At 42.4% G+C, this 24337-nt stretch overlaps 1 protein-coding gene across 2 annotated transcripts in view; it reads right to left on the bottom strand.

The window, feature by feature from the left end:
- The window catches only part of MAOB (monoamine oxidase B), a 105025-nt gene that overhangs the window by 10007 nt on the left and 70681 nt on the right, over window positions 1-24337 (bottom strand). For both annotated transcript variants that reach the window (XM_044235444.1, XM_044235445.1), the window contains exons 4-11: window positions 18903-19007; window positions 18077-18168; window positions 11805-11946; window positions 10442-10591; window positions 9181-9340; window positions 5238-5334; window positions 4221-4274; window positions 2011-2068 (exon numbers count right to left, since the gene is read on the bottom strand). In XM_044235444.1, the coding sequence (XP_044091379.1) occupies window positions 2011-2068; window positions 4221-4274; window positions 5238-5334; window positions 9181-9340; window positions 10442-10591; window positions 11805-11946; window positions 18077-18168; window positions 18903-19007 (858 nt within the window). The remainder of the gene's footprint in view (window positions 1-2010; window positions 2069-4220; window positions 4275-5237; window positions 5335-9180; window positions 9341-10441; window positions 10592-11804; window positions 11947-18076; window positions 18169-18902; window positions 19008-24337) is intronic.

The following is a 24337-nucleotide window of genomic DNA, read 5'->3' as shown; positions in this document are numbered from 1 at the left end:
AACCTCAAGAAAGCTTGAGGATCTACCCAGGGGAAGTATCTGGAACAGCATTTTAAAACGGAAAAACCTGTCGTTTTTAACAGACATGAAATGATTTTTTTTCTAGCGTGTGTATATTGATGGTCTTGCTATTACATTCGCAAGCCTAGAGCCTAGAGGCTACGGTTATATTTAAACTCTTTAGGGCTGCCTGGGTTGCTCAGTTGGTCAAGTGTCTGCCTTCGGCTCACATCATGATCCTGGGGTCCAGAGATCGAGCCTCACATTGGACTCCTTGCTCAGTGAGGAGTCTGCTTTTCTCCCCTCCCTCGTACTCTCTCTCTCAAATAAATAAAATAAACTTAAGTGGCCTATGGAAGCACACACACACACAAAAGAAACAGAACACATTCTTCGTTATTATTATGTTTCTCTTCAAATCAATCAATCAGTCTCATTCAAAGGAACTCCCCAAATCCTTAAGAGCATGAGTTTCACCTACATTATGTGTGTGGGAGCGGGGGGTAGGGATGTAAAAAATTGTGCTTTAAAAGAATGAACAAAAATGACAGATTGGAAAGCTACACCAGCCTGAGTGGAGGGAATGAGTCGCCTTGAAGTTGAGCAAGATGAGTGTGGAAGTAAGAAGATTAAGCCATGTAGCTACTCAACTGAGTCACAGCGAGCACTGCAGAGACTTGGATTTAAGAGGCTTAACAAGGTAAACATTCTTAGCCTCCTCATTAGCTTTTTCTCATGCTTTAACTGCTCATTTGTACATGGGTCTCCATTGTCTTCAAATGCTTCATGGATAACCATATTTAATAATCACTTTTTTTAATTTATTTATTCGACAGAGATCACAAGTAGGCAGAGAGGCAGGCAGAGAGAGAGAGGAGGAAGCAGGCTCCCCGCTGAGCAGAGAGCCGGATGCGGGACTCGATCCCAGGACCCTGAGATCATGACCTGAGCCAAATGCAGCGGCTTAACCCACTGAGCCACCCAGGCGCCCTAATAATCACTTTTTTAAAAAGATTTTATTTATTTGACAGACAGACATCACAGTAGGCAGAGGCAGGCAGAGAGAGAGGGAGAAGCAGGCTCCCTGCTGAGCAGAGAGCCCGATGCAGGGCTCGATCCCAGGACCCTGAGATCATGACCTGAGCTGAAGGCAGAGGCTTTAACCCACTGAGCCACCCAGGCGCCCCCTAATAATCACTTTCAAAAGGTGATTTAATCCATGTTCAAACATTAAAAACCCCCACGGTCTGGTGCATGTCACGAGAACACCAATTCATTGCTTTAAATATGGATGAGGGAGGTGACCTATCTACTGGTTAGGGGCACAGTGTGCTCTCTGGAGGTCACCAAATGCCCCTATCACACCGGTGGCCTTGTGATCTCACCCTATCCAGCCCGGGCCGGGTAGGGCTAGTCTTTGTGTAACTTGAAGATCGAAAGGTCCTTATTCTAAGACTACTTCCAAAGGGGTCTGTGAAACTTGGCCGGCAAGGTTCATCCTAAGTCAATTGGCATATCTTCTCTGCACCCCTAATATTCAAGGGTAAAACAAGAGAAAAGGGGATGTGCAGGAAAGGGACAGGCCACCCGATTTGTACCTCTGAGACAGAGAAGGGTGGGGGGACACGTTGGGGAATGCTTATATGCTAGTTCATGTAAACAAATGAGAACCCCATCTTTTTGTAGGATTGGAGAGAGAGAAAGAAACTGTTTGCATTCCCATCCCAGCTGCTAGGACCCTAGATCTCCCGAGGAGTAGCACAAGCTCTGATCTTCTAACCTTCTGACAGAGGTGGGAGTGGTGTGGCCCAGTGTTCCGCTCCAGGAAGAACACTGAACTCAGGAACAAGTGTGGCATCGCCCACAACACAACAGTGTTGTGGGATTCTTGAACTATCAGAGAACACAGGAGCCCTCTAGAACCCTACTTGCATGAGCCAATTCCTGGTAGCCCCCTGAGGACAAAATCAGGGGTCTCTCTCTGAGGAAAGTGATGAAACATGGTCTTACTTGCAAAGCTTCTTGGGAGCCCAGAACTTTTGCATAGAGCTCACACAGTTTCTTCAACCTATGGGTGGGGGGAGAGAAAAAGACAAAAGGGCAAATGAAGAAAGAAAGAAGTAAAAGAGACACCCATCCCTTCATTCAAAGACCCCATGAGCTATTCCTTCTGTTTGCCATTTCATTTTAATTTTTCGACAGGACACTTTGTTCTTTTTCAAACGTCTAAAGTCTACGTGGTCACCAACAATATGAAGGAAGAGAAAGTCATATATGGCTCACATCGCCAGGGGCACACAACAATTTGGTCATTCTTTCAAGATGACCTTGTGTACCTCTTAAGTGTCAGTGTGCAAAGTGCCAGAGACTCTGGGAGCGGGTGGGGATCCAGACATGATCCTTGTTTCCCTTCTTCCTCCTACTGCCCCGCCGCCAGGCAATGGGCCGAGTGGAAAGAGGAAGGGGCAAGAACAGCTTTGAATTCTGCTTCTGCCCCTCAAAGACTACGAGATCTTGAACAGGTCACTTAAGCTATCTGAGCTTTAGTTTCCTGAACAAACAGGCATGATTTTGTTTTTCTTCCGTGGTATAAAACAGTGTGGTCCTCAGACCATCAGCAGCAGCAGCGTCTCCTGTAGAACTGGTTAGGAATGCATATTCTCAGGCCCCACCCCAGACCTGCTGACTCAGAAAGCTTCTGAGTGATTCTCAGGTTTGAGAACCACTGGTACATGGCATAGAAAGTTATGCTTTGTAGTAACTGGGACATAACAGAGGATCAGTGAAGAAGTGGGACATAATAGCTGTTCAATAAATGGTAGCCCTTGAGAAATTTAGTTTCATGGGAGACTGGGAACATTAGCCAATAGTTATTAGTCAGATAAGGTGTGAGAGTACAGTTATTTCAAGTCTGATGTTTACAGAATGCTAAAGGGAATCTTAGAGATGATGTAGAGTCATGCAATGATTTTCCAAAAGTATTATTAAAACCTACGAAGAAAAGACAGATTATTCAATAAAATAGCACTGGGACAAAGAGCTCCCCATGAAGGAAACAAAGTTCACCTCCTCTGTGACTTCTTACACCAGCATGCATTTCTGAGGATCAAAGGTCTTCAATGTAACAGAAGAAATCAGAAAAGTATTCCGAAAGTGAGCGGTTTTTAACATAATCTTGGAATGGCAAAGTCTTTTCAATGTATGCGAGGCCATTCTGAAGGCATGATTTTAAAAACTGATAAATTTGGGGCGCCTGGGTGGCTCAGTGGGTTAAAGCCTCTGCCTTCAGCTCAGGTCATGATCTCAGGGTCCTGGGATCAAGTCCCACATTGGGCTCTCAGCTCAGCAGGGAGCCTGCTTCCCTCTCCATCTCTCTCTGCCTGCCTCTTTGCCTACTTGTGATCTCTGTCAAATAAATAAATAAAAGCTTTAAAAAAATAAAAAAAATAAAAACTGATAAATTTAACTTCATAAAAAGTCAATGTTTTCTTATAAACCATAAATACGGTCAAAAGATAAGCTGGGAAAAGATTTGCTGCAGACACTGTTCCAGGCACTGGAGACCCAGCAGTAGACAAGCCAGACAAAACCTCCTACGTTGATGGATCTTAATATTCCAGTGGTGACTTTTTTTTTTTTTTAGGTGAATGGTCCCATCCATACACCCGGCCAAGAGCAGCGGTGTCCATTGTCACAGAGAAGCAGGATAAAGCAGGGAAGAAATGTACCATAAAGTAATTCAGAGGCTCATAGTTGGTAAATATGCATTAGGGAGGGAATAAATAATTGGGTGAATATTGACCTGTGGAAGAAATTGTCACCTCCAGAGAAACGTGTCCCTCCGCACTTATAATCTAATGGTTACACATCACTCATGCAAGCTATGGAGGGACGGCCGGCCTTGCAGTTACTTGTCTACCTGGTTATCTCCTTCCCCAGTACGTTCTCAGCCCCTGGGCTATGTCCATTTTTGTATTCCAGCTAGCTCCTTGCATGGTATCTTATGTACAATAAACTCAATAAATATTAATTTGAACACTTAGTTCTTAAGTCATTGGCCCTGTGCCTTCCTACAAGACCTTCATAATTAATATCACAGACACGTAGCATTAGCACTACACACGGTATGAGGCAGTCTTCAAATTAAAAGTTAACAAAATGGAAAGGCAGGCGAGTAGGCAGAAAAGAAGGAAAGAGAGAAGAGGCACTTGGTTTCATACCTTTCCTCTTTGGTAAGACGTGCCAGTTTTCTGGCTTTGTGGGCAAGGATAAATCTAAAACATACAAATAGAGAAAGGGGGAAATTAATGGCTGCTTTTACCCTGCGCACCCCCCATCTCTATGACTACACACATGCCTAGAGAACAAATGAAAAGTCAACCAGAGGAAACAAATTATATCCTAGTTTATTCTGTTCTTTCTTAACACTGACAAGCACCTTCAGCTTCAGGGATTTGAGGGACAAAACACACATAACTGTCTATAATTTCTGCCTAAGATAATACAATGATTGGCTACCTCCCCCCACGTGGGTGATGGCCAACAAGAATGAGCCTTTGGTCTCAAATGTTCACCCAAGTTCATCCAGCCCTTGCTCTAGAGTCCAGCCTTCTAAAATCTGCCTCCGTTTCTAGCTCTTTGATTGCCTTCAACTTGACAACTGATTTTTAACTCCCTGTCATTACCCAGGGGGCTCTCTTGGAAATAAGTCTGTATATATCTTAGGGCCCATCTCAATTTTGGCTGCTTTAGGTAACCACCCATCTGGGCCAGGTTCTGATCCCCAAGATATCCCCAGTCTGTGTTGGTTTTCCCTGCCTAGGTGAGGACCCGGCTGGCCTTGGCGCCTCTCTAGTGGGACTCAGAAAATCTCAGCACCCCACACAATGACCACTGATGTCCACACAGGATCCACAGGAAGCCCTTTTCGTAGAACACCCTAAGTCATCACAAAAGATAGCTACCAAAATAGATCTACCCCAAGCACTAAATATGAAGCAGAAAATGGATATAACAAACTTCAAAATGTTATTGGTAGTCTACGTCTTTGCTAAGTAATTATCCATTGGAACACAACACATTTTTAAAGGCATTAAGAATTTTTCTACTGTCAGTTTTGGAGATGTTTATCCATTGGGTAAAAAAATGTCTTAACAAACCTTGTGGCACATTTATTAATAGCACGCAATATTTTGTCAACACCAAATAGCGCCCGCATCACTATCAGTGCGCCTTACCCCATTATGGCGGCATAGCTGCCATCGGGTTTGGTATCATCCAACGTGTAGGCAATTGGAGCTTCCTCTCCTTCAATAATCATGGTTCCACAGTAATCTTGGAAAACAGCAAAATGGAAAAATATTCATCACCGTATCAAACTACCCATAATAGTTACTGCGAAGCACATGTTTTCAATGTAGGAAGCGCAGAGGCCAAATACAAGATGATACACTCTAAATAACGAAGGCAGACCAAACTGATGTCAAAAGAAAGGCTGAGTAGCCAACATTTTGTGAAAAAATCAAACTGTAGAGGCCTCTTGGTGCAGAATAAATCAACGTGATGTTATGAATTAATCCAGGCCACGATTCAATAAAATCTTGTCTTCTCTGTCATTAAGACTTGTGTCCCAGGACACCTGGGTGGCACAACTTGTTAGGCATCTGCCTTCAGCTCAGGTGATCCCCAGGGTCCTGGGATCGAGCCCCGCATCGGGCTCTCTGATCATCAGGGAGTTTGCTTCCCCTTGTCTCTCCGCCTGCCTCTCTGCCTGCTTGTGATCTCTCTCTGTCAAATAAATGCATGAAATCTTTTTTTAAAAATCAGATAAAACCAAAGATGTGTAAAAAAAATACTACTCCATTATTGTAAAACAGAAGGGACTGAATGTTCACTTTTTATGAGGAATCACTTAGACTAAGCCAACTAGTTCTCGGTTTTCAGGAGACAGGGCAGAGAGGACAGGGATAACTAGCCTCCACAGACTCCCAAACCCTCATTTGTTACATGATCTCCAGAGCAGCTCTGGAAACAACATCAGCTCATTCTGGTCCAAAGTGCTTCTCTCATTCCCCTCCATCATTTTCAGGCAAATTTGAGGTTGTATGAACAAAGTTATGATGCAGGACTCTGGAACAAATGTTGTCTAGAAAATCCGATGAGAAGGTTTCAAAAGGAGGAAGAAAGAACAGGGAACTTTGAGGGTGTTTCTCCCCCTTCAAACTGTGTGTGAGAAGACACACTTGAAGGGTGTTTTGTTTTGTTTTGTTTTACTTGACCTTGCTTGTCTCTCTCTCTCTCTTCCACATTCCCTCACTATGCACCCATAGGAATCAATGTCCCAGTCAGCCACTGCATTGAGGGGGGTTTGCATGCCTCCCCAAGTGTGCAGGGACAGGAGAAATGTTGGGAGAAACTGAAGTAGGGGAAGAAGAAAGGTCTTAAGTCCATCAAAGAACTCGAGAACACTTAAGGATACAAGAGAAATAGCCAAGGAATCATCTGTTATAAGAAGACACGAAAGACGAGATGAAAAGAGCATGAGCACTGATGGTGTGGGGTCAGCTAGACTGGACAGAGAGCGAGTGGAGGACACCAGGCTGTCCTCAATGGAGGCCTTGCTTTCTGGATGGAGTGGCTCCTTAGACACTTCCTTCCCAGAACAAAGCTGGCCTTGGAGCCATGCAGTCACACTGGGCAGCAGTGAAGGAAAAAGGAGCAGAGAGAGAAGTCACGTTCGTGCTGGGACAAACTATGTGACATCGGTAACATTTCTATCACTTGTGGTCCGACCACTCAGGAGTCCCGCCCATGCACACCTGACTTCCGGTCAGCTTGGTCAGGCCTCCCTCTTAAAAGAAAGGGACAGTCAAGGACTGCTAGACATTTAACAAAGTCCTTTAACAAGAGACACAGTGACAAAAGCAGAAATAAACTGACAACAGTTAAGGACTGCAACACATACAGAAAATACTTGCTAAATACTTGCAACACATAAAAAAAATGAACAAGTGAAGGATAAATAGGTGATTTACGAAATAATTTAATATAGTCTCAAGGCCTCTTAATGGTTAAAATTAACACATTCTAGATAAGTCAGATATTTTCCTCTGCTGATTGGTAAAGTTTAAAATATTAGTAGTAAAATATTATTAGTTGGCAAGGATGTTGGGAGGACAGGAATGCAAACAAAAATTTCAAACATCTAGGGGCACCTGTGTGGCTCAGAGGGTTAAGCCTCCACCTTCAGCCCAGGTCATGATCTCTGGGTCCTGGGATCGAGACCCACATCAGGCTCTCTGCTCAGCAGGGAGCCTGCTTCCCCCTCTCTCTCTGCTGCTTCTGCCTACTTGTGATCTTTATCTCTATCAAATAAATAAAATTTTAAAATTTCTAAACATCTACCCATGTCAATTGCTTTCAAAACTCCACTTTTGATTTTGATTTTTGATTATATGGATTTGCCAAGCTATATGAAGAATGCCATTTACTGCAGCATTGTGTGTAATGGCAAAAGCTTGGAAATAATCGAAATGCCTATTAACAGCAGACCTATGTGGTAAATTTTGATGAAGGCCCACAGTGAAATAGTCTTTATTCTCTTGCTGAAATGAGGGACATTTAAATTCACAGATGTGGAGACATGTCTTTCGTGCATGGTTAACCAAAAAAAAGTGAATTTCAGTATAGTATGTATCTTTTTTTAAATGTTTTTAGAAAAATACAGATTTACTTAAAATTATATTTGCATATAAATGTTACACACATTCTTTAATTTATATTCAAAGTGTATATATATTTCAACATATACATATGTTTAAATATTACCTATGTATGTGATAAATTTCTTTTTTTTTTTAAAGATTTATTTATTTGAGAAAGAGGGGAGGGCCGGAGGAAGAGAGAATCTCAAGCAGACTCTCTGTTGAGTGTGGAGCCCAACATGGGCTTGATTCCAGAACCCTGAGATCATGACCTGAACTGAAACCAAGAGTCAGACACTTAATGGACTGAGCCATCCAGGTGCCCTGTATATGATCAATTTCTAAAGAAAAACAACTTAAATTTTTAGTAGTTGTTCCCTAAGGGGAGGACATGCCAGGACACTCTCCGAAGGGAGAGGGATAATTTTCACTTTTTTTCTTGTACATTTTACAGGGAATACATTTACTTCTGTAATTTTTTTTTAAAGCAGGTATTCCTTTGGTCTTTTTAATTTTTATTTTTTTCCTTATTTAAAAAAACTTTAAAGATTTTATTTATTTGAGAGGGAGAGTACAAGCAGGGGGAGTGGAAGGAAGGAGGAGAAGCAGACTCCCCACCGAGCAGGGAGCCTGATGCGGGGCTCGATCACAGGACCCTGGGACCATGACCTGAGCCAAAGGTAGCCGCTTAAGCTAGCCAGGTGCCCCCGCTAGCCATGCTGAAGTTTTTCGATACCCACATGTGGCTAGTGGCTGTTGTGTGGACAGAGTATCTCTAGAACACTTCCACTGTTGTGGAATCTAGCACTTTCATGGGCATCCCTATAGCTATCCACCAGGCACAACAGCACGCCTGTTGAATATACATGAATGAAAGAATCACCTTAACTTAATATAGTACAATCTCGACACGAATGAGAGATTGCCGGAAAAATTTCAGAATCCCTACTTTTGTGAAAGGCTTTATAAACTCATGCTTCAAAAAATGGTTTTAGAAAGTGATGGTAACTTTTATTTTTTTTAAAGATTTTATTTATTTATTTGACAGCCAGAGATCACGAGTAGGCAGAGAACAGGCAGAGAGAAAGCGGGGGGGGGGGGGGAAGCAGGCTCCCCGCTGAGCAGAGAGCCCAATGTGGGACCCGACACCAGGACCCTGAGATCATGACCTGAGCCGAAGGCAGAGGCTTAACCCACTGAGCCACCCAGGCACCCCGTGATGATAACTTTAAAAAGAAAGTGACAATGACTATTTTTACGAGATTTTGTGGCACAATAAAACAAGTAGATTATGAAAAGAGTCATAGTTCAAGGGAAGTTAGTTCCATGAATTTGTGCCAATATATTTAATTGGCTAGAATGGTACTCAGTACCTGGCTGGACTGGGAAGGTTTTATGTCCAGCGTCCTAATAAAACCAGTTACACGCAAATGCATGTCTTTGCACCAAGTTTCTTGGACCTTCTGATCATACTCACCCTTCTTCCTCCAGAAAGGCTCCTTATAATAAACCATACACTTGATGACTGAACCCAAAGGCACACGAGTGATCAGCTGGTTTCTCATCATTGGCAGGGGGGGATCGAAATGAATCTTCATGCCCAGAACAGGAGGAACAGCGCTAATCACATACTTAGCCTGGAAGAAAAACAACAGGCTTAAACGTTGCTTGTGGGCTGTTTTTGTTTTTGTTTCTCCCTAATGTTTCTCCTTCATTTTACCCTTGGCCCTTTAGAATGTCTTTTTTGTTGTTGTTGTTAAAGATTTTATTTTTAAGTAATCTCTACACCCAACATGGGTCTCGAACCCACAACCCCGAGGTCAAGGGTCACACACTCCACTGACTGAGCCGGCCAGGTGCCCCTCGGGTGTTTTCTTAACAGAAAAACTGAAAGAATCATGTTAAAACCAAAATTAGCCCTTATTGATCCCTGGTTCAAACCCTCCTATGACTTTTCATCACATTGGAGTCAAAGCCAAGTTCCTTACACTTACCTTCAAGGCCATATATAGAAATGGACCCTTGCTACAGCTCTGATGTCATCTTCTGTTACTCTTCCCCTCACTCCTTTAATTCTGCCATTTGACCACCTTGCTGTTTCTTCATCGTGCTGGGCCTGCTTCTACTACAGGGACTTTGCATTGGCTATTCTACTTGGAATGTTCTTCCCTGGAAGGACCACATGGCTCAACCCCTCATCTTTTTGGGTTCTGTGCAAAAATCCCCCCTTCTGAGTGATTTAAAATCACATGACCGATCCCCTCACCCCCCTCTTCTGGCACACCCTCTCCCTCTTTCCTGATTGATTTTTCCTACAGTACTTATCACCATCTGGGATACTTTATATCTTAACCACATATTTGATTATGGCCTTTCTCCTTCACTAGAATGTAAGCCAAATGAAGGCTAACAATTTTATCTGTTTTGTTCCCTGCTGTGTTCCCAACTCCTAGAATAATGCCAGACACACAGAGAGCACTTGATATTTATCAAATAAATATTTTCTTTGGTATCTAATTACATAGGCGCCCAATACAAAGGGTTGATACCATATGATTTTATAAATCTGCCCTCTCCCCAAATATTCTGGTTCTCTTTTCCCTTCTTTTAGACAGAGGTAGCTTTTTCTTCTTCGGCAAAGGGACTGTCTATGAAGTCTGGGAAATTTTTGGCTTTATTTAAGCTTTGGTTATCTACAGGATTCAGGCCCCTTCCTCTAGTTTAAGACTCTTGGTTACCTCATACACCTCATGGTTGAGGGTCTCCACAAGGACATTTTCTCCAGTCTGGTCAATGTGGGTCACGGGCCTCTCCAGCTTCACTTGGTCTCCAAGGAGGTCCATTATTCGCTCACTCACTTGTCCAGATCCGCCCACAAATTTCCTCTCCTGGAAGGAAAAGAGGACTCAAGAGATGGGTAGACAATATAGGAATGGGTTTCAAAGATTCAGCTGTGAGTTTTTCTCACATATCTCTCTGTGAGATGTGTAAATTGCATTTTGCTGTTGCGAATCGTGTCTTCAACCCTTGTTCTCTGACTAGTGATTGCTGGCTTTTGACAAAATTAGGGACTTTGTAACCAAATGCCTGTTATGCCACGCTCTTATGGATTCCCACACTCTACCCTCGGCTGTATGTCCTCGGCCTGACCCCCGTGTCCCAGCTGCCTGGCCACTACACCTGTTTTGTGTCCCATCTAGATTCCTCTGTTGGGCTGCTGGGTCTGGTGAAGTCCCACCAGCCGCTAGACCACCATTTGCCTGAACGCACCTAAGTCTGTTTTTCCATCCCTTGCTACTCAGGCTGAGAACCTCCCCGGCATACCCACCCCCAGGCCACCCTACTCTGTTGCAGGCTGCCTGTCTAATCCTGGGTCATGCCTGTTGCTTCTGAATGTTCTGCATGGTTGTGCTGACTGCCTTCTCTTAAATTTTCAGTCCAGGTAATTTTGTAAAAGATATTTCAATTAGGTCTGAGAAGAAGGAGAAGGAGAGAAAGACAAAGAAGAGAAAGACAAGGAGAAAGAGGGGGGACAGGGAGGAGTGGGGAGGGGAATGAGAAAGGCAAAAGGAAAGGAAATGACCAGCAAGCAGATTATTTAAGATCTCAACTTCAATTCCTAGTAGGCCTACCACAGAGCTTTATAAAATGCTGGGGCTCAGGAAACAGGGAATGAATGAATGAATGAACGAATGCACGAGAGAATGGATTTTGTGTGGTATGTGTGTGTTTGACACTGAAAGTGCATTTGTTTCTGACTTTCCATTCTGAGCTTCCCAAGAAATGCTCAAGCTATGTTCATTGGATGGTCTCCTACAAACTTTCTGAAAAATAATCAGATGCATATCCAAATGGAAAATTGCAAAAGAGTGTAGCAAGGTAGCGAGGTAATTGTAAAGCCCCATTGGCTGCCGGGTTCTCACGTTGCGTCCCTAACAACTGACTGCCCCTCACACAAGCCCCTTAAAGCTGCCATCATAAAGTTCTGAAGTCCACACGCCTGCCTCTTGCTTCATCTGTTTACGGCCGAAGGAGGATGGCAATCTTTTTATTTAGACATGGTGGTCCTCTGTTGGAACAGTGGGGAGAATGCGAGAGTACCTGCCCTCCATTGGTTGTGGAGATGATCCTGGTTGTGCCCCCACACTGCTTCACATACCACAGGAACCAGAGCGCAGAGACCTCATGAGTCTCTGCAGTGACACACAGGTTCACAAAGAGAGTGGCCAGCTGCTTGGCAGATCTGCTCAGGAAGAAACGAGAGCACAATTAGCAAATGGGGGAGGACATCTTCATACTCTGGATGTTGTTCTAGCAATACATTTCCTTGGCTAACTTGAGCACGGTTTGGCAGGTGACAGAAAACTGTCCCTAGAATCCAGTATTAGACTACATGACATCAGAGCCTGTGAGAAGAAGATTTATGTTCCACTTCACCCAAACAGCTTATTAAGGATCATCCTGTATTCTGTATTCTGTGGTATAATGATTTCTCTCCACAGGCCTGCTCCTCCTCCTGTGATCCCCGCCTCAGTAAAAGGCATCACCATTCTCCCGACTGCTAAGGCCAACACTCTGGAAATCAACTTTCTTTTTTTTTTTTAATTTTATTTATTTATTTGACAGACAGAGATCACAAGTAGGCAGAGAGACAGGCAGAGAGAGAGGAGGAAGCAGGCTCCCTGCTGAGCAGAGAGCCCAATGCGGGACTGGACCCCAGGACCCTGAGATCATGACCTGAGCCCAAGGCAGCGGCTTTAACCCACTGAGCCACCCAGGTGCCCCTGGAAATCAACTTTCATTTCTCTCTTTCCCTCACTCTCCCCCCAGCCCAATCCACTAGGAAGTCCCATTGTCTCTCACCACATCACACCAACACTACCATCACCAACGTAGCATCATCTTTTGTTAGGAGTACTGCAACTATTTCTTCCAGATTGGTCTCTCTACCTCCACTCTTCATTCCTTGGTGTCCATTCACTGTGCTCAAAGCCAGAAGCTTCTTAAGCCCTCCCCACTGTGGTGCTTTTTCTATAGTATAAATCAAGTCATGCCATTCTCTTGCTTTAAACCCACCAGAGGCATCCTACCGAAACCAGAATGGGATTTGGATCTTACACTTTTGCCTGCAAAGCCCCAAGTGATCTAGCCAAGGCCCACTTTTTCTACCTCATTCTGTACATTCTCTTCTTCTGATGTCTCCTCAGAAAGACAAACTCTTCTATCTCTTGAAAATGAACACCAGCTTCCATTTACCCAGTACCCTGGCATTCGCTATCATCTTACCATAGTATAGTATCTTTAAAACTCTTCTTGTTGTCTTAAATTATCTTTATTTCTGGTTTGCTCTTTTCTACTCCTGTCTCCCCTACTACAATATTAACCAATGAGAACAGGAATCTTTAACCTTCTTGTTCACCTGTGTCCCCTTTAATAAACTAGTGTCTGGCACATAGTAAGCACTCAATAATTACTTGTTGGATGACTGAATGCATACATGGTTATCAGTTAAACATTATTTTTAAAGTATCCACAATGGGGGCACCTGGGTGGCTCTGTCGGTTAAGCGTCTGCCTTTGGCCCAGGTCATGATCCTGGGATCCTGGGTTGGAGTCCCTCATCGGGCTCCCAGCTGTCCTGGGAGCTTCTCCTTCTCCATCTGTCCTTCCTTTCCACTTGTGCTTGTTCTCTCTCTCTCTTTCAAATAAATAAAATCATTTGAAAAATTAAATAAATTATCCATAATGTGCAAAGGATATGCTAGGTGTTGTCCCCAGTACAGAATTAGCCCCAGTTATTTTTTAAAAGATTTTATTTATTTATTTTAGAGAAAGAGAGAGCAGGGGGGGTAGCAGAGGCAGAGAAGCAAGCAGGATCTGTGCTGAGTGCAAAGTGTGACACAGGGAGAGAGATCATGATCTAAGCTGAAATCAAGAGTTAGACACTCAAATGACTGAGCCACCCAGGCAACCCCAGTCCCAGTAGCTTATTCCATTATTTTATTGTCTAAGGTAAGACAAGCTCAAAGGATGGATAAGGGGGAAAGCAATTAATAGAGCATAGATAGGTCAACTTTTGCTTGGGGTTGGCAGATCAACAGCAAAAAGTTATATCCTATCTTGAGGCATATCACAAAGTGAGTGATATCTTGCAATTCCAACAATTCAGTTATATCTAACACCTTTTTGTTTAAGATTTTATTTTTAAGTCATCTCTACACCCAACATGGGGCTCAAACCCACAACCCTGAGATCAAGAGTTCCATGTTCTACCAACCGAGCCAGTCAGGCGCCCTTATCTAACATTTCTGAAATTCACCAGTAGGATTGTGTACTCTGGGACATATTTACTAAGAGCCAATCCCCCCCTTTGACTTCAACATAAATTTTGTTAATCTGCTTATATCTGACACAGAATTTACCGCCTAGTCATGCTGACAGTGGGTGGGAGGGTAGGATAAATGATACTGCCTTCCGTTATTGAACTCTTTCATTCTCCGTGGTTAGTAAACCTACTCTATTGAAATGTCACAACAGCTCTATAAAACAGCAATTTCCCCCCAGTTCACAAGCCTGAAAACTGCATCTCAGGGAAGTTAGTATGTCGTGCACAGTCTACTAAATGATACAATGTCAAACCAGATCATACCTGATTCAAATCTCATGCTTTTACTACCTAGAAATGCTTTCTTATTAGGCAGCTGAGAAGTTCAAAAGTACAAATAGTCACCAAGGACCACATCTCTATGCTAGAGTACCTTGACTCTGGAAGTTTCCAGAATCAGGCCCAACACACATACCAGGTCCTGTCAATGTTTGCAGAACAACCTGATAGTGTGTTTGTAACAGTCCCATCATTTAGCCTGAAACTAGTGTAATACATATGTTAAGAGACTTAGAGTGAGTTTTGTAAGATTCTTCACGGTAACCGAAGGGCGGGAAATTGCTGACTCACGTTTTCTTCACAAAGGCGGTTTGCGGCATCACTCTAAAGCAAACACCCAGACATGAATTCAAAATATTACTTCAAAGTGGAAAACATCCTTTGCTGTTTCCCAATGTCCTATTCCTTTTTTCCTTAATTTGTAAGGGAATTTGGGGGTCATAAGGTCAAGTAATCAATAACTAAAATTCAACACTGGCCCAGCTAAGACAGCCAAGATTAAGCACAAAAATACTGCTGTGATTCTAGTTGTTATTGTTGCCAACTGGGTGGGGAAGAAATCACCCTGGCTTGAAATAGAGGGAGATCTCAAAGCAATTCTCTCTGGAGGGCCAGGCCCTTCCTAATCCTTTATTTGACTTGTTCTGGGAGCTTTAGTGAGAAAAGAAATGAGAAGAACAACATTTGATGGATGGAAGGTCAAGGAAGCTAGTGCAATAATATTTTCATGTTCTTTGCCCTGTTGACTTTTTAAAAGATAAATGTTATTATCTTTTTCTACATGAAAAATACATACACATTATATAAAAGTTGGAAAATTCATAAAGTAAAAAGGTGACAGGATGAGTATCTTCCATTTTCCTGCCCCACCCCACCCCCCAAAGATAATCACTGGTTTCTTTTTGGGACTTTTCTTTTTTGGTTATAGGTTTTGAAAAGGGTATTTACATAGCCTTGACCACACTGTAAATGTATCCTGTTTCTGAAAAACATGTTTTATTTGTCATTTGTTTTATTTTATTGTATTTTGAAAAACACTTTTTCAATGATGGTAACTGAAAGACTGGTCAACGTTGTTCTTTGAATGTATGATTGTGCTTCAGTTTCAGTAACTATAGGTTGGATATTTTGGGGGTTACTTCTTTAAAACCAGAAAATGAGAGCATGTAGATCTTGCATAGGGAAAGTTAAAAATTAACCTTGTGTTCATATAATCTTAATATCTCAGAATGTTTTATTTTGTCAGCCAACAACCTAGAATATTCACTAAGGGCGCGGGGGGTGGGTGGGCCTAGGCCAAGAACTACGGTAGAAAAATTCAGATCTCTATAAACCCCGAAGTAATATAATTAGTCCTAGCTTCAAGGGGATTCAAAACTCTCTGAAAAGAGTTCCCTGAATTTATAAAAAGCTTTTCATAATGGAAGTTCTAAAGCAAATGCAGATAATTAAATACTTACTATGTTTATAAAATCTAATGTATAGAATTTAAAATACTGAAATTGTATTATAATAAAATAAGTTATAATTACAAACTGCACTCTCAAAAAAGGTGGTAAATAGCTAAAGTATTTAAAAAGATATAATTAATAACAGGCATTAATTTTATGATAGTAATATGCTTTTACTCTTCCAGAATAGGTTGCTTTCAAAAGTTAAAGTCCTGGGAAAAGCACAAAGATGTTTATCAGAGTATTATATAATAATGATAATTACAAAACCAGGAAGTAACCAGAATGTCCACACAGTAGTCACTTTCCATGGAATGTCCTGCAACTATAAAATAATAATATTTGATGATGCATTTTTGATGATATGAATAAATGTTTGCATTGTAATATTAAGTGTTAAAAAACATTGTGATGAATGTCCATTGTTTTTGCACTATATAAAGTTTCCTTTTTAAAAAGGAGATCGTGTATCATCCTGTATATACTCAATGACAGCCTGCTATTCTATGTGTTAAACATTATGAATTTTTTAAGCTATTAAATATTTCTCTACAACATGATTTTTCAAAAATTTTATTTATTTATTTGAGAGGAAGAGAGAGAGAAAGCATGAATGGGTGAGAGACAGAGGGAGAGGAAGAAGCAGACTTCCTGCTGAACAGGGAACCTGATGTGGGGCTCAATCCTAGGACACCAGGATCATGACCTGAGCCAAAGGCAGATGCTTAACCAACTGAGCCACCCAGACACCCTTTATAACATGATTTTATTTTTTAATTTTAATTTTAATTTTTTAAAAAGATTTTTATTTATTTATTTATTTATTTGACAGATCACAAGTAGGTAGAGAGGCAGGCAGAGAGAGAGGAGGAAGCAGGCTCCCTGCTGAGCAGAGAGCCCGATGTGAAACTCGATCCCAGGACTCTGAGATCATGACCTGAGTCGAAGGCAGAGGCTTTAACCCACTGAGCCACCCAGGCGCCCTATAACATGATTTTAAAAACCTGTAGAGCATTCCATTTTTTGGTGCCTCATTATTTAATCTATCTTTTAATTTCGGACATTTAGATTTTCCTTTTTAAAAAGAGTGCTTTGAATTTCCTTCTTTCCTTTTCTCTCCCTCCCCTCTCCCTGGTTGCCTTTCTTTCTCTTCCTTTCTTTCTCCTTCTTAAGCTAAGTTCTAAAAATTTGAATTTAAATATCATGAAGTATGTAAATTTCATGTTTTTAAGATTTATTTATCTTAGAGAGAGAGTGAGCAGGGGGAGAGGCAGTGGGAAATGGAGAGAATCTCAAGCAGACTCTCTGCTAAGTATGGAGCCTGACGCGGGGCTCCTTCTCAACACCCTGAGATCATGACTTGAGTCGAAACCTAAGAGTCAGACTCTTAACCGACTGTGCCACCTGGACAACCTGTAAATATTGTGTCTTTTGACTGTTTCCATTATCTCAAATTCAGAGATTCCTAAAAACTTATTCTTATTCTTAGTTCTCAGTGTCCACCTTCCCTCCCTAATGCCTAAAGAATGAATTCATCAATCCCAGAGCTAGACATATTCTCAACTAATGCTGTTTAGCATCATAGGACCATCTCCTTGAACTTGGCTTCCATTTCTCTTGCTCTGTTTACCACAAATTCACTATGCACTGGGACCCTTACAATCCTTTCCTTTTTTCCTGCTGTCCAAGAGCAGTGAAGCCTCTCTATGTCATCTTGTCTCTGTCTCCTCCACAATTTGTAGCCAGTTCCCAGCTCTGCCAACCAGAATTTAATGCATGACTCATGAACACCTGCTCTCAAAGCTACATGTTTTTCGCCGAAGGGGAGCGGTTAGTCCAGCCATGTTTGTTTCCTCTACGACTGTGAATTATCGAGAGAACTTCTCTAGCAGTTCCTGTTCAAGCCCTTGAAGAGTTACCCACCATCCCATAACATGTTTCAAATGCATACACTAATGCACCATCTCTACACTTGACCACCGGGGAGGCTGGCAATCTTTAAGTTGTTCTACATAAGATGATGGCACGTTTGAGTTTGTTTTGAGGACTTGATGGGGGCAATACTACCTTTGTGATGCATCGCTCTTCCAAAGATGTATAGACATCATTGGGCCAGAATACGGTTTCAATTGTTTTTAGCATTCCACCTGGCCAAATGGTATGGTTTTAGACACAAAGCAGTTCTGAACCCGCTGAATGGCACCGCTAAATAAACCTGAGAGATCGTCACAGTAAATGCCTGTGCTTAGTGGGTCTTACTCTGTCCAGCAGATCTTGTCCAACAGCTCCTTCATTGTCATGTGGTCCCACTCCTCCGCAAGGGGTGCCTTCCACGGGGCGTCACTGGGTATCTACAGTCCGACAGGGATTCAGAGAAGAAAAATGAATGTAATTTTCCATTTCAAATAACTATTTCAAGAGTACCAGAAACTCCAGTTGAAGAAGGAAAATGTAAGCTTTCCAAATTCCCCCATTCATGATTTTCACAACACAAGTTGTCGGTGTAGTTTTCCCATTATAGATGTATATCACTGCATCCATATTGAATTTACGGTAGTACTTCCTGCACAATAAATGGAGGCTATGATGAAATGGGGCTATTTCCAAATATCGATCACTCTCATTTAGAGAGAACATTCATAAATTCAGCTCTTTAACACGGGTCAGACAGCTGCACCAAATGCTGCCTAAATGGGTCTTTCAGGTCAAGTTCTGTGTGTGCTTACTTATGGGCTGCAGGGTTGAGCAAGATGGCGACACAAAGACCTTAGAAGTCTTATTCTGCTCTGTTGTGAGGATTTTCTAAATTAGAAACATCATTCCAGGAAGGCTGAGTGATCTGTGATCTTCTCCCCACCCCGCTATCCCCACCACCAGTGGTGTAAGACTAGTGGACTGCTGGACATCTCATTCCTTGAGCAGTTAAAAACCGGTTCATTTGCTCATTTCCTAAATCTTTACTAAGAGATATTATGTACCAGACAACATGCTAGGCATTGCTGATACCCAGTCCCTTCTTTCTCTGAAGGACTAAACTTATTATGAAAAACACAAATGTAGTCAAAGAAGCATTATTAAGCTTTACCTCTCGCCCCATGGCATCCATTGTCCTCCAGAGGTTGTTATGATCCAGGTACACAATTGGGTTCCACACAGGTGGGAAGGGGCCGCTGAAGGGGTATGATTTGCCCTGTGAAATACAAGGTATTTTCATTTGTTTATTTATTTACTTATTAAGATTTTATTTATTTGAGAGAAAGAGACAACTTGAGTGAAGGGGCAGAGGGAAGAAAGAGAGAATCTCAAGGAGACTCGCTGCTGAGGGTGGAGCCTGACCTGGGGCTCGAGCCCATGACCCCAAGACCACGATCCAAGCCAAAACCCAGAGTTGGATGATCAACCAACTGAGCCACGCAGGTGCCCCAACACAAGAGTATTTTTTAAAAGGGGACACTTATTACAATGTAAAAATAGTTAAATGTCTGCAAGCAAAATGATGTTACTCTTTAATATATGATATACACTTACATGTTTTATTTATTTATTATTTATTAAAGATTTACATTTATTTGTGAGCGAAAACTTATTTATTTGCAAGAGAAATTCTCAATTTCAATCTCTAAGGTGGAAAATACAGATAAAGTCACACGAGCAAAGGCTACTTGAGGTTCTCAATAATTTTTTGAAGAATGTGAAAGGGCTTTTATACATAGCAAACCGGACGTGCTCATTAAATAGACATTGCTAACCGTTTGGTGATCATGATAAATGTCCTTTTATTTACACAACTACTTCTTACCTATAAATCCACACCCACATTTTCAATTAATTATCTTTGGATAAATTCTCAGAATCAAAATTCTTGGCCTGAAGATTTATGTTTGATTTTTTTGTTTTCTTTTATATTTTTAAAAATTAAAAAAAATTCATGGCTCTAAAAGATATATAATAAAACATCCTATCCAAGAAAAATAAAACACACATTTTCCTCAAATACACACAGAAGAATCCCCTGGTTAAATCACATAAAAAAAGACAAGACTGGTACTACAAATTAAAGAAGACGGAAATTCAACCAAGTATATTGTCCAACCACAATGATACAAAACTAAAGCCCAACACTAAAACAGAACTGGAAAATCTACAACATAAATATTAAGTATTTAATATGTAAAAATTAAACAGCACACTACTGCTCAAGCAATGGGCCAAATAAGAAATCAAAGAGGTAATCAAAATATGTCTCAGAGCAAAAGATAAAGAACACATGATATTCCAAAACCTATGGGATGAAGCAAAAGCAGATGTTTGAGTGAAATCTATGCTACATATGCTTTTTTTTTTAAAGGAAAAGAGTTCAAATAAACACCTTAACATGACACCACAAGGAACTAGAAAAAGAAGAAACTTAGCTGAAATTTCAGAGGAAGGAAATAACAAAAAAAGATCAGAAGTAAATAAAATAGAGAGCAGACTAAACAGCAGCATAACATTGAAAGTCATGACCAAAAAATTTATTATTTTTCAAAAAATAAATAAATAAGTAAACAAAAAATGGCAATGCTTTAACTACTAAGCAAAAAAAAAAAAAATTCGATAATAGATTACTAGCAACAATTATATGCTCAAAAATCAGATCACTTAGAAAACAAGATCATTCCTAAAACTATACAAGGTCCTAAGACTGGATCATCATCAATTTTGAATTCAAGAAATAGGAAATCTTAGACTGGTAATGAGAATGAAAGTTGAATGAGGATTCAAAATCTTCCAGCCCAGAAAAGCCTAAGACCCCATGGTCTTATTGGTGAATTCCACCAAACATTAAAAAAAAATAATAATAATGACAATCTTTACCAGCATCTTACAGATAATGGAATAGAGGGAACACATTCAGAATCATTCTAGGAGGCCCGTATTACCCTGATACCAAAGCCAGATAAAAAGAAAGATAAGAAAGTCTAGTTTGTCCCATGTAAGTATTGCTACTTGGATAGTCTTTTGACCTCCTTCTGCATGAAGAATGTTTCTCCACCCCCTCACTTTCAATCTGCAGGAGGCTTTGTGTCCAAAATGAGTCTCTTGTAAGCAGCTTATGTTTGGCTACATAAAGCAGACTTGTTGAACACCAGCAATGGACCCGATGGTCACATGACCTCATTTTGTAGCCCATGAGCCTCGGCGGACTCAGAAAAGACATCGGAAATCTGCCTGCTGGATGCCGCAGTTAGTGAGCAGGTGAGCGGCTCTCAGAAGCCGGCTGGCTGGGGGACGCCCCCCTCACTCCCATCACCTCCAATGCTCCAGATGGCCTGCTCTCCTCCTGACTCTGGTTCTCTGGAGGCAGAGACCCCACATCCTGATCTCTGTCCCATCTAGGAAGTCCCTTTGGCATTTTATTCCTGGTGTCTGCCAGGAGACAGGTGGCGTGGCCCTCCTTAGATCCAGCTCCTCGAGAGCGACCTTTCCCTCTCATGAAGTCTTCTCTGCTGTTCATGGGAATCTTGCCCTTCCTCCCTGTGGGGAGTCAGAGCAGACCACCCAGCCCTCTAGAACTCAGTCATTTTTATGGCTATTGACAAGGACGATGCTTAGGGCATAAACAAATTTGTGGAGGACCAAGCTTTACTTTCAATCCCTATTTTCAGTTTGGAAGAAAACACATAAAATCTCACCCATGGGGGAGAAAGGAAGGAAGTCCTGTCAACTATGTAGCAAAGGGCTTTCTTCCTCTGTTCATGTGTTCACTTTTTTTTTTTTTTTTTTTTTTTTGACAAGGAGAGAGCAGTGTAGGGGAAGGCAGAGAGAATTGTAAGCAGGCTCCACGCCTAGCAGAGCCCAATGCTCTGCTCAATGTCATGACCTTGAGATCATGACCTGAGCAGAAATTCGTAAGTCAGATGCTTAGCCGACTGAGCCACCCGGAGCGGGGGGGGGGGCCCATTCACATTTCTAAGCACCATGAGTCGGCATGGACACAGTCTTCTGACTGCATCGCCGCATGGTGAAGCTGGAGGGAGGGGCAGACAGTGGCAAAGGTTTTGGAACCAGCCTGCCGCCCAGGAGCACAGGAAAGGCTTGGAATTGTCCATGTAGGGAGAAATGGGGAAGATGGGGGCTGTGACGGCCAAGATATTAGGCAAAGACCCACAGGAATAATAATAACAAACAAGGCGACGGCTAACACAGAATGTGTACTCTGTTTAGGATTTGTTTGGTGCACTTTACATGTGTGGATTCCTTGATCTGCACGACAACCCTTTCAGTTGGTGAAACTGAGGCAGATGAAATAACGATCATCTGCTTAAGGTCTCATAACTTAAGACTTAATTAAGGTCTCATAATAAGTGGCAGCAGGATTTAAATTCAGGCACACAAAGGCCAGTACTCTGGATCAGGAAGCTTCCCAGCCACTTTTCCTTTTTTAAGTTTTACTAATTTGACAGAGACCACAAGTAGGCAGAGAGGCAGGCAGAGCGAAAGGGGGAAACAGGCTCCCCACTGAGAAGAGACCCCGATGTGGGGCCTGATACCAGGACCCTGAGATCATGACCCGAGCCAAAGGCAGAGGCTTTAACCCACTGAGCCACCCAGGCGCCCCTAGCCTCTTAACAGTACCTATGAAACATCACGGGGCTAAAAGTTTTCATGAAGTTATTTAATTTAATTCTCACAACAATCCAGTGAGTAAACTGCTAATTATAGGTTTCATTTTACCAATGAGTTCTGAAGCATAGAGAAGCTGAGTAACTTGTTCAACATCACACAGCTTGTATGCAGTGGAAAGAGAATTTAACCTCAGGTTTGTGTATTTGGGGCTCAAGCTCTTACTTAGGTCTCTGCTCTAGGAGCCACTGCCCAGTTGATTTAAAGAAGGTCTCCAGGGGTGCCTGGGCGGGTGAGTCAGTTAAGCCTTTGCCTTTGGCTCAGGTCATGATCCCAGGGTCCTGGGATGCACCTCCACATCAGGCTCCCAGCTCAGCGGGGAGCCTGCTTCTCCCTCTGCCTGCCTGTCTCCCTGCTTGTGCTCTCTCTCTGTCTCTCTGAAAAATAAATAAATGAAATCTATAAAAAAATAAAGAAGGTCTCTGGAAGGCCATTTCAATCTGGAAACTACCTGAGATTCTCAAACCACGTAGAAGCTAATGATGCACTCAATGATCAGCCATATCTTTCCTGTGGCTGTCCCTCCCGTTCCCAGGCAAGGAGCAGGCCAGCCCATCCACAAATGGCTGCCATGTCAGCCCATTCCCTCATTCATTCAAGTAGTCCCCGAGCACCTCCCACGTGCCTGTCACTCTTTTCCCCCTCCTGGGGCAGATTTGTGAGCCAAGTGAGCCACAACAAACAGTGTCTGCTCTCCTGGGAACTTACCTTCTAATAGGTGAAAGCAAAGTAAACTAACAAAAAACCAGGCATTAAACAAAAGAAAGAAGACAATCGCATAGTGTATTAGAAGGTGATAAGAGCTAGGAAGAAAGAGAGCTGGAAAGACAAAGAGGAAGTGTTGGTGGTTGGGGGTTGATTTTTTAAAAAGACTTTATTTATTTATTTATTTGAGAGATAAAGAGAGAACATGAGCTGGGGGTGGGAGGAGGCAAGGGAGAGAGAGAAGCACACTCCTGATTAAGCAGGGAGCCCAATGCCGGGCTTGATCCCAGGATCCTGGGATCACGGCCTGAGCCAAAGGCAGATGCTTAACCCACTGAGCAATCCAGGCACCGCTGGGATTAACTGCAATTTTAAATAAGGCAGTCAAAGAAGGCCTCCCTGAGAAGGTGACATTTGAGGGAAAGGATAAGAAAGGACAGAGAGGGAACCATGAGATTGTCTAGGCGGGGGATGGTGCTTCCAGCAGAGGCCCCAGCAAGCATCCTGGGGTGGGTGTATGAATGAACTTCACAAGGAACAGGAAGGAGGCCAGCTCCATCCTCTCCCTTCTACAGGTGTGTGCCCTTGCTCACTGGATGAAATTCGGGCTCCTGAGCCCATTTCTCAAGGTGGCTGCCAAGGAGATGGCCTCTGTGCTCTGGTCAGGGGGACAAGTTACCCTTATCTCAGTGGCCCATCGGTCACCACTGCATTATTGCTACTGCTTCCCTGAAGGTCCTTTCCCTTCAGATCTCCATCAGGGCAAAGCTTAATGCCAGGCTCCAGTCACTTGTTTCGAGAAGCCTTCCAAGATTCACCCCACTCCCAGTCAGTGCACTAAATATAAAGTTCACTCCATTTTGAGCCTCTGCCATATTAGCTTGGACCTGCCCATATTATCTTGATAGCATTCTCTAAGTGTTCCACATGAGTATCTCTTCTCTTTCCAGCCCCTTTGGGGAAGGAATCAATCATTTCCATCCTCCCACAATGTGTAAGAGTGTAATCTATTCGATCAGTGTTTGACAAGCTTTGAAGGATTGGATGGATGAACAGACCAGACCAGACGAACAGAGCTGTAGACTGAATGTTTGTGTACCCCCCCAGGCCCTCCCAAGATTCATAGGTTGGAGCCTACCCTCCCATGTG

This window comes from Neovison vison, chromosome X, assembly GCF_020171115.1.
Source record: "Neovison vison isolate M4711 chromosome X, ASM_NN_V1, whole genome shotgun sequence".
Taxonomy (NCBI): Eukaryota; Metazoa; Chordata; class Mammalia; order Carnivora; family Mustelidae; genus Neogale; species Neogale vison.
This window is presented reverse-complemented; position numbering and strand designations above follow the sequence as displayed.